Consider the following 15,762-nt stretch of genomic DNA (forward strand, 5'->3'; position numbering starts at 1 on the left):
CAAGAAGTTGACATTCAGTGGGATTTAAACAAATGAAGATAGTCTTCTGTTTGGCTGCAGATAGCTGATCCAGCTATCACAAAGATTATGCAGTTTTAATATCATTTACATGGGTTACAGTATGGCTGAACTCAGGAGAAACAAATAGGCCCCATTAGAGTTCAAGCAATGGTTTATTGATGGGTTAAACAGCATAGATTGGCACTGCAGGAAAACTGGTGCAGTCTTGCAGGTTGTTGGAATATCACATTGGACAGGACTCATGTCCTGCTAGGAGCTGGACTGACTCAATGTAATTGAGGACACTGGACATTTGACTAGCCCCAATGTGCTGTCATTTATCACCAGAAAGCATCTCAGTCAGAGCAGCCTTGTCTTTCCTTCCTCTTCTACAAGGCATAGGGCAGATTAAGGTAGAATAACTGAATCCTTGTGATCCAGGCCTGCTTCACTGAGGCTTAGATGCACCAATGAATCAGTGAGAAACAGAGTCTGCTGGGGAGCAGGAAGGAAAAACCTCTCTTGGTAAGGGGGACTGGAAGAGAAGTCTAGGAAACCTGGTTAGGGGTGGTAGAAAGAACTTAAGCAGCAAAGGTTGCCCAAAACTATGATGAGTCTAGGCCCCAAATGGCTTTAATCCTCTGAGAAGGCAGGGAAAGTCAAAGGACTCATGGCCGCTGATCCGCTTTCTGTGACAGAGAGAGTCCCCTACAACCATCACAAACACACATGTTAAAAACAAAAATCATTTCAGCGTATTACAATCCTGGGGGGTGATGTAATAATCATGGTTGCCTGACCTCACTATTTCCATGGTCATCCTGATGTCAGCATGGTGAGCTATGTCCTGCAAACTTAGCATATATAGGACATTAATGGGTGCTCACGAAATGTCACTGCTTCGCAATGAGGTATCATAATGTTGCGATATGATGATATTTCAACAGAATAGGATGATATTGCATGCCAGGATTGTGATGTGTAAGGACGATATTACATTGTTATGGGAGGACACGGTCTCAGCTTGATTACATTGCTTCACATAATTATATTGCATTGCAATCTGCTGAGACAACATCACCAGTTAACAGTGTAAACCTCAGAAAGCCATGGTGCCCGAGTTTGTCACTCCAGACAAACTCTCTACAGTGGCCAACTCTTCAAAGATGAAGTTGCCACAATCTGATGTTTGTAACTTCCCAGATCCCTGGACATTAAGTGGGTAAAAATTATGACAAAAGCCACCAAATATTGCACCACAGAGCACATTGGTAACTTGCCAGAAGGTCACGGAAATTGGCATAAAATAGAGGAAATTTCAGCTGCTCTCATCTTCAGCATAGAGACATATGCAATTCAAATCCAGTTGGAGCTTTCCATGCTGGTGTAAGTATAGGTTTCAGGTTACTTGCATGGGCATAACTGTGCAAATTAGATGATGGATTTTTGGAGAGATTGCGCTGACGTTTGTGCCAAGCCTCTCCTCATACCCGGAGTAAGCTAGATCTTTCCAGGAGCCTGTGCAGGTTCAGACTGAGAGGAGTGTTTGTCCAGTTAATAAAAAAGTGCTGTCCCTTCTCTCCGGACAAACCTGCTTCCTAAGTCACTTGTTAAACACTGCAACTTGGGACCTGTGGTCTCTGTGAGCTGCACCTCCCTTTGAAAGATTAGCGAGGCTGTGGGCTGTGTTCAGAACTCTGAGGTGCCCTTCAGCCCCTGGTACCACACATAGGATAGTGAGCTCAATGAATGAATGAAGCAGGAAGCTGAGGCCCGTTCAAAAGATGAAAGCTTAGTGATTAGCAGAGACAGAAAAGAAAACAGAAAAATTACAAGCCATTCTACTGTGGAGTTTCCAATGAGATACTTGTTAGAGCATCTCTAAGTGTCAGGGTGGCCGAGCGGTTTAAGGTGCCAGACTCAAGGCTCTGTCTTTCCCACAATTGGCTGTTCTGGTCTCCCTGTGCAGGTGTGGGTTCAAATCTCCCTCCTCACACAACTTTTATCCTCAGCAAGTTTGCAGATGACACTAAACTGGGAGGAGTGGTAAATAGACTGGAGGGTAGGGATAGGATACAGACAGTGATTTCCCCAGGAATTGAAATTAGGGGAGGTGTTCGAATTTACAGGGAGGGGTGTCAGGACCAATGAGATATATAAAAGAGATATGAATAAAGTAAATGTTTTGTTAGGATAATGCAAATTTAACATAAGGATAATGCAAGTTACACCAAAACACATAACAAGTCTAGATTTCTAAAAAAAATATATTTTAAAAAAATGTATTTAATTTAAATTGACTTTTGAAAAGTAAGCCATCATGGGATAAGAGGGAAGTCCTCTCATGGATCAGTTAAAAGATGGGAAACAAAGGGTAGGAATAAGTTATCAGTTTTAAGAATGGAGAGAGTGGTATCCCTGAGGGGTCGGTACTGGGACCATTACTGTTCAACATACTCATAAATGATCTGGAAAAATGGGTAAACAGTGAGGTGGCAAAATTTGCAGATGATACAAAACTATTCAAGATAGTTAAGTCCCAGGCAGACTGCGAAGAGTTACAAAGGGATCTCACAAAACTGGGTGACTGGGCAACAAAAATGGCAGATGAAATTCAATGTTGATAAATGCCAAGTAATGCACATTGGAAAACAATCTCAACTATACATACAAAATGAAGGAGTCTGAATTAGCTGTTAACACTCAAGAAAGAGATCTTGGTGTCATTGTGGATAGTTCTCTGAAAACATCCACTCAATGTGCAGCGGCAGTCAATGATTCCCAACATTCTGCTTGCTTTTTTAAAAAGAACAGAAGTACTTGTGGCACCTTAGAGACTAACACATTTATTTGAGCATAAGCTTTTGTGGGCTCCAGCCCACTTCATCAGATGTAGCCCATGAAAGCTTATGCTCAAATAAATTTGTTAGTCTCTAAGGTACCACAAGTACTCCTGTTCTTTTTGCGGATATAGACTAACACGGCTGCTACTCTGAAACTTTTGCTTTTTTAAGAAAGGGATAGATAATAAGACAGAAAATATCATATTGCCTCTATATAAATCCATGGTACGTGTACACCTTGAATACCGTGTGCAGATCTGGTATATCCCTAAAAAGATATATTGGAAATGGAAAAGGTACAGAGATGGGCAACTAAAATGATTAGTATCAGAGGGGTAGCCGTGTTAGTCTGGTTCTGTAGAAGCAGCAAAGAATCCTGTGGCACCTTATAGACTAACAGATGTTTTGCAGCATGAGCTTTCGTGGGTGAATACCCACTTCTTCTGAAACCGGAGGAGAAATTAAAATGACTGGGAATTTTCAGTTTAGAAAAGAGACGACTAAGGGGGGATATGATAGACGTCTATAAAATCTTGACTGGTGTGAAGAAAGTGAATAAGGAAATGTTATTTAATCCTTCACATAACACAAGAACTAGCAGTCACCCAATGAAATTAATAGGCAGCAGGTTTTAAAAAAACAAAAGGAAGTACTTCTTCACACAACATAAAGTCAACCTGTGGAACTCTTTGCCAGGGGATGCTGTGAAGACCAAAACTATAACAGGATTAAAAAAAGAACTAGATAAATTCCTGGAGACTAGGTCCATCAGTGGCTATTAACCAGGATGGGGAGGGATGCAACACCATGCTCTGAGTGTCCCTAGCCTGTTTGCCAGAAGCTGGGAATGGGCAACAGGGGATGGATCACTTGATGATTACCTGTTCTGTTCATTCCCTCTGAAGCACCTGGCCTTGACCACTGTTGGAAGACAGGATACTGGGCTATATGGACCATTGGTCTGACCCAGTATGACCATTCTTATGTAAAATTAATTATAATAATAAAAATGTTTAGTACAGAAACTCCCCAACATAATGACCTCTCAAGATAGCAACAATGTGAGATAACAACCTTGGCAAATAATGCATTTTAAAAATCTTGGCCTACTAGGAAACATATTTATATATATTTATATATATATATCCATTCCCAGTCACAAATCTAGCATTCTAGAGCAAAGTCACTAAAATATAGTTCAACAAACAAATGTTTATTTAACGTGCCCCTCACTTTTCCCTCCACCGCACCCCACTCACCGGTGTTGTCCTTGGTCAGTAGAGACTCAGAGTTCAGAGGTGCTTTCACGTGAGTACACCTCCCAGGTGGGGGACAAGAAGGCACCTTGCTCGTTCCTCCAGCTGCTCACTGTTTGCTCTCGCCACGGCTGTTCGTTGTGCCACCGTTCACTCCACCACTCTATTGCCAATGGCCCTGCGCAGTCACCTTCTGCTGCCACCTGCCACTGTGACCTCTGCGAGTTGGTCTCTTGAGGTTCCACCCAGCTCTCAGTGATTTCAGCTGAGCTCTCAGGGGGGGAACCTCGCTGCTAGTGCAGTCTGGGCTGTCTTTTACACAAAAACACTGTACCCACAGGAACACTGTCCCCACAGCAGGACTAAGCACTGACCTGATTATCAGTGACTTCAGCTGCAGTGGTCACTTAACAGAACAAAAGACTATCTATGGAGCCTGTCTTTAAACCGTAGAGAGGGACAGGTCCCCACCCTTTCTCTTGATGCCCTCAATCAGCACAGGCTAAGTACAGTTCTACTGCCCTTTACTCTTACAATAAGAACAACAACATTTCATTTCCACCCCCACCCCCCACATTCAAGTTACTTGTAACCCAACCCCAGCCAAAATCTATCACTTGGGCAACACAGCTCTGTTTGCTGGATACCTAGGTAGATTAGGTGTAAATGTAAATACAATCTGGTCCTGAACCCTTTCCCCCCAACCCCCAGCTCATCATTAGCTGTCAGGGAGAGCTCATTTAGACTTTGCTTACAAATCATTATTTGAAATTATTAGATTGGCCAACATCCCCGAAATGAATGCACTGACATTGTCATAAAAAACAACGGCTGTATAAGGAAACTAGTCTATGTTCATACTTTTCAAATCTATTATACTTTCAGTTACACATATTTTATCATATACTGTATATGCTTTTAGTGTGTGTATTAATGTTTCAATTTCAATTCAAATTTCCAAACAGTCACTAAATTGGCATGTTTCAGCATAGCAGCCGTGTTAGTCTGTATCCGCAAAAAGAACAGGAGTACTTGTGGCACCTTAGAGACTAACACATGTATTTGAGCATAAGCTTTTGTGGGTCCACTTAATCGAATGCATAGAATGGAATTTATAGTGAGGAGATATATATACACACAGAGAACATGAAAAGGTGGGAGTTGCACAACCAACTCTAAGAGGCTAATTAAGATACGCTGTTGTCAGCAGGAGAAAAAAACTTTTGTAGTGATAATCAAGATAGCCCATTTAAGACAGTTTGACAAGAAGGTGTGAGGATACTTAACATGGGGAAATAGATTCAATGTGTGTAATGGTTCAGCCATTCCCAGTCTCTATTTAAACCTAAATTGATTGTATCTAGTTTGCATATTAATTCAGGTTCAGCAGTTTCTAGTTGGAGTCTGTTTCTGAAGCTTTTCTGTTGCAAAATTGCCATCTTTAAATCTATTACTGAATGGCCAGAGAGGTTGAAGTGTTCTCCTACTGGTTTTTGAATGTTATGATTCCTGATGTCAGATTTGTGTCCATTTATTCTTTTGCGTAGAGATTGTCCGGTTTGGCCAATGTACATGGCAGAGGGGCATTGCTGGCTCATGATGGCATATATCACATTGATAGATGTGCAGGTGAACGAGCCCTGATGGTGTGGCTGATGTGATTAGGTCCTATTATGATGTCACTTGAATAGATATTTGGACAGAGTTGGCATCGGGCTTTGTTGCAAGAATAGGTTCCTGGGTTAGTGTTTTTGTTCTGTGGCGTGTGGTTGCTGGTAGTATTTCCTTCAGGTTGGGGGACTATCTGTAAGCTGTCTGTAAGGAGGACAGGCCTGTCTCCCAAGATCTGGGAGAGTGAGGGATCATCTTTCAGGATAGGTTGTAGATCTTTGATGATGCGCTGGAGAGGTTTTAGTTGGGGGCTGAAGGTAACGGCTAGTGGCATTCTGTTATTTTCTGTGTTGGGTCTGTCTTGTAGTAGGTGACTTCTGGCTCTGTCAATCTGTTTTTTCACTTCAGCAGGTGGGTATTGTAGTTTTAAGAATGCTTGATAGAGATCTTGTAGGTGTTTGTCTCTGTCTGAGGGATTGGAGCAAATGTGGTTGTATCTTAGAGCTTGGCTGTAGACAATGGATCGTGTGGTGTGTCCTGGATGGAAGCTGGAGGCATGTAGGTAAGTATAGCGGTCAGTAGGTTTCCGATATAGGGTGGTGTTTATGTGACCATCACTTATTAGCACAGTAGTGTCAAGGAAATGGACCGCTTGTGTGGATTGGTCTAGGCCAGGGGTAGGCAACCTATGGCACAGGTGCCGAAGGCGGCACGCGAGCTGATTTTCAGTGGCACTCATACTGCCCAGGTCCTGGCCACCGGTCTGGGGGGCTCTGCATTTTAATTTAATTTTAAATGAAGCTTCTTAAGCATTTTAAAAACCTTATTTACTTTACATACAACAATAGTTTTGTTATATATTAAAAACTTATAGAAAGAGACCTTCTAAAAACATTAACATGTATTACTGGCATGCAAAACCTTAAATTAGAGTGAATAAATGACGATTCGGCACACCACTTCTGAAAGGTTGCCGACCCCTGGTTTAGGCTGAGGTTGATGGTGAGATAGAAATTGTTGAAATCATGGTGGAATTCCTCAAAGGCTTCTTTTCCATGGGTCCAGATGATGAAGATGCCATCAATGTAGCACGAGTAGGGGTGTTAGGGGATGAGAGCTAAGGAAGCGTTGTTCTAAGTCAGCCATAAAAATGTTGACATATTATGGGGCCATGCGGGTAGCCATAGCAGTGCCACTGACATGAAGGTATATATTGTCCCCAAATGTGAAATAGTTGTGGGTGAGGACAAAGTCGCAAAGTTCAGCCACCAGGTTTGGCGTGTAACTAGTTCACAAAACTGGGGGGCGGGGTGTTGGGGAAATTCAGGGGGGGTGTAGGGAAGTCTCTGGATACAGAGGTATCTAGACAAATTAGAGGATTGGGCCAAAAAAAATTGATGAGGTTCAACAAGGACAAGTGCAGAGTCTTGCATTTAGGACGGAAGAATCCCATGCACTGCTACAGACTAGGGACCGAGTGGCTAGGCAGCAGTTCTGCAGAAAAGGACCTAGGGGTTAGAGTGGACGAGAAGCTGAATATGAGTCAACAGTGTGCCCTTGTTGCCAAGAAGGCTAACGGCATTTTGGGCTGTATAAGTAGGAGCATTGCCAGCAGATCAAGGACCGTGATCATTCCCCTCTATTCGGCATTGGTGAGGCCTCATCTGGAGTACTGTGTCCAGTTTTGGGACCCACACTACAAGAAGGATGTGGAAAAATTGGAAGGAGTCCAGCGGAGGGCAACAAAAATGATTCGGGGGCTGGAGCACATGATTTATGAGGAGAGGCTGAGGGAACTGGGATTATTTAGTCTGCAGAAGGGAAGAATGTGGGGGGGGGATTTGATAGCTGCTTTCAACTACCTGAAAGGGGGTTCCAAAAAGGTTGGATCTAGACTGTTCTCAGTAGTACCAGATGACAGAACAAGGAATAACGAGTCTTGCCCACATGCTCGGGGTTCAGCTGACCGCCATATTTGGGGTCGGGAAGGAATTTTCATCCAGGGAAGATTGGCAATGGCCCTGGAGGTTTTTCGCCTTCCTCCGAAGCATGGGGCAGGGGTCACTTGCTAAGGAGTGGGTGGATCGGCTTATGTGGCCTGCATCTTGCAGGAGGTCAGACTAGATGATCATAATGGTCCCTTCTGATCTTGAATTCTATGATTCTATGATAATGGTCTCAAGTTGCAGTGGGGGAGGCTTAGGTTGGACATTAGGAAAAACTTTTTCACTAGGAGAGTGGTGAAGAACTGGAATGGGTTACCTAGGGAGGTGGTGGAATTTCCTTAGAGGTTTTTAAGGTCAGGCTTGACAAAGCCCTGGCTGGGATGATTTAGTTGGGGTTGGTACTGCTCTGAGCAGAGGATGGGACTAGATGACCTCTTGAGGTCCCTTCCAACCCTGATATTCTATGTGCCTGCTCTTGGAGACAGCTGCACCCACACCTGCATTCTCTTGGACCTTTTGCAGACACACAACACTAGAGGCTGCCTTCTGGTGCTTGAATGTAACCTCCTTGCTTTTCCTTTGTCACTCAATGGCTGTCTTTATCTTCAGGTACCAGCCAATAAACCAACCCGGAGGAAACCACCATGCTCCCTTCCCCTACACACCCAAAAGGTGGAGCTGGGCCACAATGGGGAGCCGGTGAGTACCAATGCAATAAGGAAAGAGCTTTCTTTTTGCTGGGTTTTATTCTCTCTGATTCCCTAAAAGGCATGTGAATGTGGGTTTACCAGAGGGATCACCAATAGTGAAACATAAACCATAAGCTCTAAAGCAGAGAACACTTCTCCTATCCTTCCACAGCAATACCCCACACATACTCTGCTCCTTGCTGTCTCCTTACTATTGCAGACACACGTACATGTTCCAGTTCTGCTTGTGAGTTTCTCCCTCTGTGGCACCACATCTCCGTAGGATCCGCCTGATTCTCCCATACCAGCTCCATCCTCACATCTTAAGCTCTTTAGGGAAGGGACTGTCATATGTTGTTTATACAGCAAAATGTAGTACAACCTGGTTGTGGCCTTTAGGAATGACTGCAACATAAATATTAAGTAACAATTTGCTCTTGGAGTCTTCCCTCCTTCTAGATTCACAGGTTGAAAGGGTGAATGAGTGTGTAATTCATCCAGGGCCAAACATTTCTCTTCAGATACGCTAGAGGAATAGTTCATAAAACACTTTACAAACATTAAAGCCTTGCAACCCTCTGAGAAGTAGGTCAGTTTTATCTCCATTTTACTGATGAGGAAACTGTACCACCGAGAGGTTAAATATCTTGCCCAAGGCCATGCAGTGGCACAGCCAAGACTAGCACCCTGAAGTACTGACCCGTGTCTTCTGGGACTAACCATTACACAATCCCTAATATGGATATACTAATCAGAAAGGACAGAATCCGATTTTCTCTCAAAAGAGGGCACAGTTTGAGTGGTGGGAGGGGAAAGGGAGGATAATGTAGAGGGCTTGGCTATCTTCTTTTGATAATCTTTCTCAGAGCAGAGTGATATTACTCTGTACAGTGCTCTCCCTTCCTCAGTCCTGTGTGATCTAATTCCTCTTTATCATAGACTTAATGGCTGGACAGCAGACGAGGTGGGAGTAGTTGGAAAGGGAACAACAGACTCCTTTGTAAAGATCCCTCCATAGGCTTCAGTGACACATTCTTCACTTTCCTCCCTCTTCTTCCATCTTTCACTTCCCAGGATCAATCTGGACCGGTTCGGGCTTCAGAACTTTTCCTTTCTTCATCTAGTTTATTTTGGTCTTTTCCTGTTTATTTACAGAAGCCATCTCCAAATGCTTGTCTCCTTCCCAGGGTCAAGGTGAAAAGCTCTCCCCTGATTGAAAAACTGCAGGTAGGTGCTGGATGCTGTCAACATGGCTGTTGTAACTCTCAGGGAATTAAATTGATAAACCTTTAACATGGCTCCTATATTTGTACCCCTGAGGATATGTCTACACAGCAGCTGGGAAGGTACCAGCATGGGTAGAAAGACAAGTACTAGCTCTGCTTGAGCTAAAAAGCTAAAAATAGCAGTGTGGCCACAGAGGCAGAGGCTGCGGCCTGAGCTAGCCACCCGGATATGCACCCAGGGGGTTGGGTGGGATAGTATTTGGGCAGCTAGCCCAAGCCACCTCCCATGCCAGCGTGACCATGCTGCTATTTTTAATACACTAGGTCAAGCAGAGCTGTCTACCCAAAGCACCCTGCCAGCTGAAGTGCAGACATACCCTAAAAGCTTCTCGCTTTTCTTTTATATTTCCCAAGGAACTCAACAGCTTACCCAGCATTTACTGCTCCCTTGTATCTCTCAGTAGCTGGTTCACATGCCAGCTATGACAACTAACAATATGTGAATCTCTTCACATAGCACCCTGCTAATGCCAGTTGGCACTCCTGGTATTGTGAGCTTCCTCCTAGCAGTGCCCAAATAATAGCAGCCTGGTCATAGCAGTGTCGTGCTCAGCTCAAGGACACTCAACTATCTGAACTTAATAGCACTGTTCAATGGGATTCCAGAAGTGGGAACCCCATCACAAAGCATACCCAGTTATTTCAATGGTATTCTTTTGTTAAATTTAGTGATCATTTGAAGGGCCTGAGAGTGCCCACAGCTGCAAACTTCAGGTGCTATCTGGACAAACACAGAATGATTTAAAGTTCCTTGTTACTATTGACTGCTCTGTTCACAGCCTCTCCTGTCCAAAACTATGGGAGACATATTCACTTGGCTGGGACACTGGAAAATCTCTAATACTTCATATGACACAAGAATGGTCCTGAGATCCAGCTGTTCGGGAAGGGCAATTGTCCATCCAGAACTTCTCCACATGGGATTGTTTGTTGACAATATCACCAGGAGAAACACAAAACCAGGAGCTATCTCTCTTGTCAGCTGAGAGGCTATCATGTGTGTTAAGGGCAAGGGCTCCCCCATGTGGTCCACTTCACCTCTGACAGGGGGAATGTGGGTGCCAGGTAGAATAACACCAAAAATCATGATATTAAATCCGAGGGGAGGTTTATTATAATGATTTTTTTTGCAGGCCAATCTGACATTTGCTCCAGCTGCCCTGGTGCCAGGAACATCTCCAAAAAGCCCAGGTCTGAAAGTCATACCATCTCCCTTTAGCACTCCCCCTTCAACTCCCAGCAGCCCCGGCATCCATTCCCGTTCCAGTGAATCGGATGAGACACCAGTCAGTTTTGATCAACCACCAGAGGGCACTCACCTGAAGTTTTATAACAAGGTACAGTGTCTTCCAGGACTTCTCCAACACAGGAAGCCAAAGCCAGTTTACTGCTTTGAGTGGAACTGCAACAGTAGGTCTTACCTTCCAATTCAGTCTTCACAGGGTGTGTTTGCAGCCAAATTAGGAGATCGCTGCATCTGTTTTGAAATTCCCTCTCACTGTGATCCATTGGACTCCCTCTTTTGCCTGCCTGCAAATAGAGTTCCATAGTCCATCAGATTCCAGCTGGCATCAGGTGATGAAGTGGCATGACTCACCTGCTTCAACTCAGCATGAGCTGGACTGATCACAGCTTTTCAAACAACATTATGTCAAAATTAATGACCAACACTTAGTAGTGCAGTGGGTTAGTGTACTAATACTGCAGCTTGCAAGTCAAATAAACCTTGAAATTGTGCGGTGTGTTTCATGCCCACTCCTTTAATACAGGAGCATAGCCCATGAAAGGCCAATCATACAATACTTAACCTAGATCTGAGCAGGACAGGCTGTATTGAATCCTGGGAACTGTAGTCTCTGTAAACCACAACTCTGTATTAAAGAAGAAGGCAGCTGGTTAACTTGTCCAGTTTATGCAATTTATGTGCAGTTCTTAGTTTGCAGGCTAGCTGCCAATTCAGCCTTCAACTGGAGACCCAAGACATAGAGTAGCAGAGGCTTCTGCAGATTAGGACTCAGATGAATAGGCAACAACGGGGAGAGAATCTGGACTGCTTGATTTCACCATTGGTCCTCAGATTACTGAGACGTGAAACTCCTTTATCCTTTCCCATCACCCCAGTGCCCAAAATAAAATGGCAGAGGTTTCCAAAGTAATTCCTCGCTCATAAGTAACTATATATCGAGTCTTGTGTCCTTGTAATCAAACTTAGTGTTTTCAAATTTGATAATGTAGATAGGAGAAAGAGCCACAGTTTAAATTGGGGTAATGATCTCTCACTACTTATTCAGAGAGGCAAAGTGTCAATGAGAAGGAGAACCAGTGCCAATGAGAAGGAGAACCGGTGTCTTGAGTCACCAGCTGAGCATCCAAGTAATTCACCCTAGGTTTCTGGGCTGACACTGCACACTGATGTGGTTTATTTAAATTCTTCAATCTCAACTTTACCTGTTCTCAGGTGCGGACACGGGGATCACTGAAGCGCAGACCCCCCTCCAGGAAATTCCGGAAGTCTCAGTCCGACTCCGGAGATGGTGAAGATTTAAGGGAGACTGGATCATCTCAAGAAAATGGGGCCAAGGAAGAGGATGGTGATGAGGTATTCATGCCTAAGAGTCAGAAAGAGGAGTCGCAGTCACCTGTGTATGGAACAGGCAGTAAACTGATCCAGAAACAGATAGGATCCAAAGAAAAGCCACCCTCAAGGAGATGGTCCAGCAGGACAGAAAACAAAGAGGAGAGAGAAAAAGAAACAGAGGCAGTGAAACCATGCAAGAGCCGCACAGGAGATAAAGAGAAGCTGTGCGAGAGCACTCCAGGGGAGGAAGAGAGGAAGTCATCCCAGAGCACCCCAGAGGAGAAGTCATGCCCAAGTACCATGGGAGATAAAGATAAGAAGCTGTGCCAGAACACCCCAGGGGATAAGGAAGGGAGCACCCTGGGGGAAAGAGAGGATGGCAATGCCTCTGAACAGGAAAAAAGGAACAAAGAAAATGAAGAGGTGAAGAAGGAAGAAAACAGTGAGGGCAAAGACACACAGGAAGCATCAGACACCCAGGAAAAGTCCCTGGAGACGGGGATGCCACAGCCGGTAGCAGACACAGGAACTGCCAGTGAGCATCATAGTGTGATGCTGATGCAAGAACCTGGCACAGAGTAAGTGTGAAGCAGAGATGAGATAGGCCACCATGGTAATTGCTCATAAAAGACCAGAGGCTCTCACAAGTGTTTTGCCTTAAAAATAAAAAGGCATTTCCCTCTGGTGCTTGTTAAATCCCAGTACAAATCAATATCAGAGCATCTAATACAGACAATTAAAAGGCTTGGCTCCCCAGGCTGGCATGACAGTGAAAGGGATGTAGGTGAAAGAAGAGAAAGAAATGCTGACCCTTGACACTTTGCTCAGCTGCCCAGTATTTTGAAAGTACATATGGCAAAAAGCATTTTTCACCCTGAGACCATTAGATTAAACTGTCTGATTAAAAGGGACATTTCCAAACCTCTTGTTAGCACTGTCAGCCCTAATTGTGGTGCACACATACCAATTTCGTGGTCACCCACTGAACCACACAAACTAGTTACTTCTAATTCAGAAACGACAGGCCTCTACCACTTGAGGTAAAGGAGAATTTCCACTAGCTATATTAGGGCTTACACTTATTGTACCTGGCCTTTAACCACTGGTGGCCAACATAATCCCACACACCTAAACAGGCTCCATTCCATCCAAAAGGGGAGTGGTGCTACCTGCACACTAGCTATTACAGAGCAGAGTTATATTCATGAAAAGTCACCCCAGCAACATGGGACCCTCTGCATTCCCCCTTAGGTTTCCGCCTGTCCTGTTTTTTTACTGAACTATCTGAGTTTGGAGGGCTCAAATCTGTGTCTTAAAGGGCATGTTGTAGGGAGAAAAGATCCAAAATGAATTTGCATAGGAAAGTTAAAAACTGAAAAAAATGGATTCCCTGTCTTCAATCCAAGTACTGACCCAGCTTAGCTGGTGAGAACCGAGGAAATCAATCTGGAGTGGTCTGGCTGCAGCTGTCTTTCAAATTTATAGCAGGAAAACCATAACCCAATTATGAAAGTTGGCCAAAAAGACACCCAGATTCCAGACTTTCCTAGAGACTCCTATCAATATAAAATTGTAACATATGTTTATTTTTATAACTTTCCTTTCTCTCTTCTATCATTCGTTCTCTCTCAAAAGGATGAACCCAGTCAGGACACAGGAGACTTTAATGTGAAGAGAAGCCAAACAGTCCAATTAAGGTGCAGCTACTGGAGGACTCTCCCTTGCAACAGATCAGCAGAATATTAATAACGTCAAAGATGTTCACTGCTCTTACCCATAACATTCTGTAGAAGTGGGAAAGAGAGATTGGAATTAAGACATCTTTTTTTTGCTGCAGGGTTCAAAATGGATGTACTGGCTGACTCTTCTTGGGGTTTATTGAGCAACTTCATGGTCTGGAGATCTGTTGCACAGTAGCTTGGGCATGACAAACACCACCGTTTCTGGGCCCAGTGTTCACCATTACAGCAAAGTTCCAAATTTTGTTTGCTCCCCCATGTTGGACTTTGATGCAATTCATCAGTTTTGGACAGATATAAGTTGTGCCTTTTTAAATAGCTTCCTTTGAAATATTTTCAGTTTTCAGATGCAAGTAAATGAAGTTTTTAGAAGTAGGGGGAAATGATTTTCTCTCTATATATATACATATGTGCTTTATGGCAGACAATGTGAATCCTAAATCTGGAGAAGATCATTTTTAAATGGTTTATACGGCATCTTTGATGAATATCTACTTGGACTAGAGTTGGGCTGGCAAATATGTATTTGAAACACCTAACAGCTAAAGATTATTTTTCTGTAAGATTTTTTTGTGTGTGTGTTTTTTTTCATGATGGTGAAAAGTAGCAACTGAAGTACCATATCCACAGAACACTTACAGCATCTGAAGTAATAGTGCAAGCTTTCCTCACACTACTCCATCACTGTATTCAACTGTTACTTGGAAGGATCAAGTGTAAGTCAGTTGTCATGACGTCTTTGGACTCTACTGAGACTACCAACAAGTGGCCAGTTAGAACCACTTTTAATTTTTTGTGATATAGACACTTGTTTACTGCAAACTGGACTGAAATAACCTATTCATTTCATGTAAGCCAGTGAACAGCCTGTGTATGATTGAGTTTCACTTACTGTGGCAGTGGTGGGCAACCTGTGGCCTATGGGCCACACGCGGCCCATTAGGATAATCTGCTGGTGGGCCGCCAGATCATTTGTTTACATTTGCACAGCCACCCACAGCTCCCAGTGGCCATGGCTCACCTATGGCCTAGGCTGAATTTGAACTGGTGAACTACCATCCGATGAAAAAATTATTTTAAAGAGCCAGGTTCTCTCCTCAGAGTGGGGGTTCTCAGACTGGGGGTGGTGACCCCCTCAGAGGGTTGTGAGGTTATTACGAGGGGGTCATGAGCTGTCAGCCATGCACAGGATTGACAGCCCAAGCCCTGCCAGCCCAGCTCCATCCCCAACCCCACTCCAGCATTTAAAAGAGTGTTAAATATAAAATCATGTGTTTTTTTAATTTATAAGGAGGGTCCCACTTAGAGGCTTGCTGTGTGAAGGGGTCGCCAATACAAAAGGTTTGAAAACCACTGCCTTAGCGTATTTAGAGGGAGTGTTTGAAAGGACTGGATAACAGGAGAAGTACATCACTATGGTGATGAGGCCTTATAAGTGCTTGGAGCTGGCATTTAGGGTTCTGTTAAAACTTTCAAAGGACTAGCTGGCTCAGAGGACTAGTTGTGGATGGGCTATGGAGACATTACCTCCAGATTGTATTAGCTATTGATTAGTCTACATTAAATGGGTTTGGGGAAGTATCACAATCCCATTCCTGATGGACAGGTGTCCACATCACTAAAACCACCAACACATTATCTGACATCCGACACCGCCCCCGACCCAACAGTATCATTGAAGAGGCCAAAGACTGAAAGGGCCATGGAGACTGAACTCCCTTTCATCTTTGAAGCAGTTGCCCCAGGACAGGGGTTAGACACACTGGCAAGGCAGAGAGCGATGGAACCTGGCTCTGCTGCTGCGTGCACTGCAT

General features: G+C 43.9%; 1 protein-coding gene across 5 annotated transcripts in view; it reads left to right on the plus strand.

The window, feature by feature from the left end:
* The window catches only part of RCSD1 (RCSD domain containing 1), a 70,584-nt gene extending 56,071 nt beyond the window's left edge, over positions 1–14,513 (plus strand). For 4 of the 5 annotated variants that reach the window (XM_039521544.1, XM_039521532.1, XM_039521562.1 and 1 more), the window contains 5 exons: positions 8,266–8,355; positions 9,501–9,572; positions 10,765–10,968; positions 12,090–12,787; positions 13,845–14,513. In XM_039521544.1, coding sequence (XP_039377478.1) covers positions 8,266–8,355; positions 9,501–9,572; positions 10,765–10,968; positions 12,090–12,787; positions 13,845–13,881 — 1,101 coding nt within the window. In that variant the 3' untranslated portion in view covers positions 13,882–14,513. The remainder of the gene's footprint in view (positions 1–8,265; positions 8,356–9,500; positions 9,573–10,764; positions 10,969–12,089; positions 12,788–13,844) is intronic. The other variant, XM_039521540.1, reaches the window with a different exon arrangement.
* Positions 14,514–15,762: the final 1,249 nt, after the last annotated feature.

Source organism: Mauremys reevesii, linkage group 1 (assembly GCF_016161935.1).
Source record: "Mauremys reevesii isolate NIE-2019 linkage group 1, ASM1616193v1, whole genome shotgun sequence".
NCBI classification, from domain to species: Eukaryota; Metazoa; Chordata; order Testudines; family Geoemydidae; genus Mauremys; species Mauremys reevesii.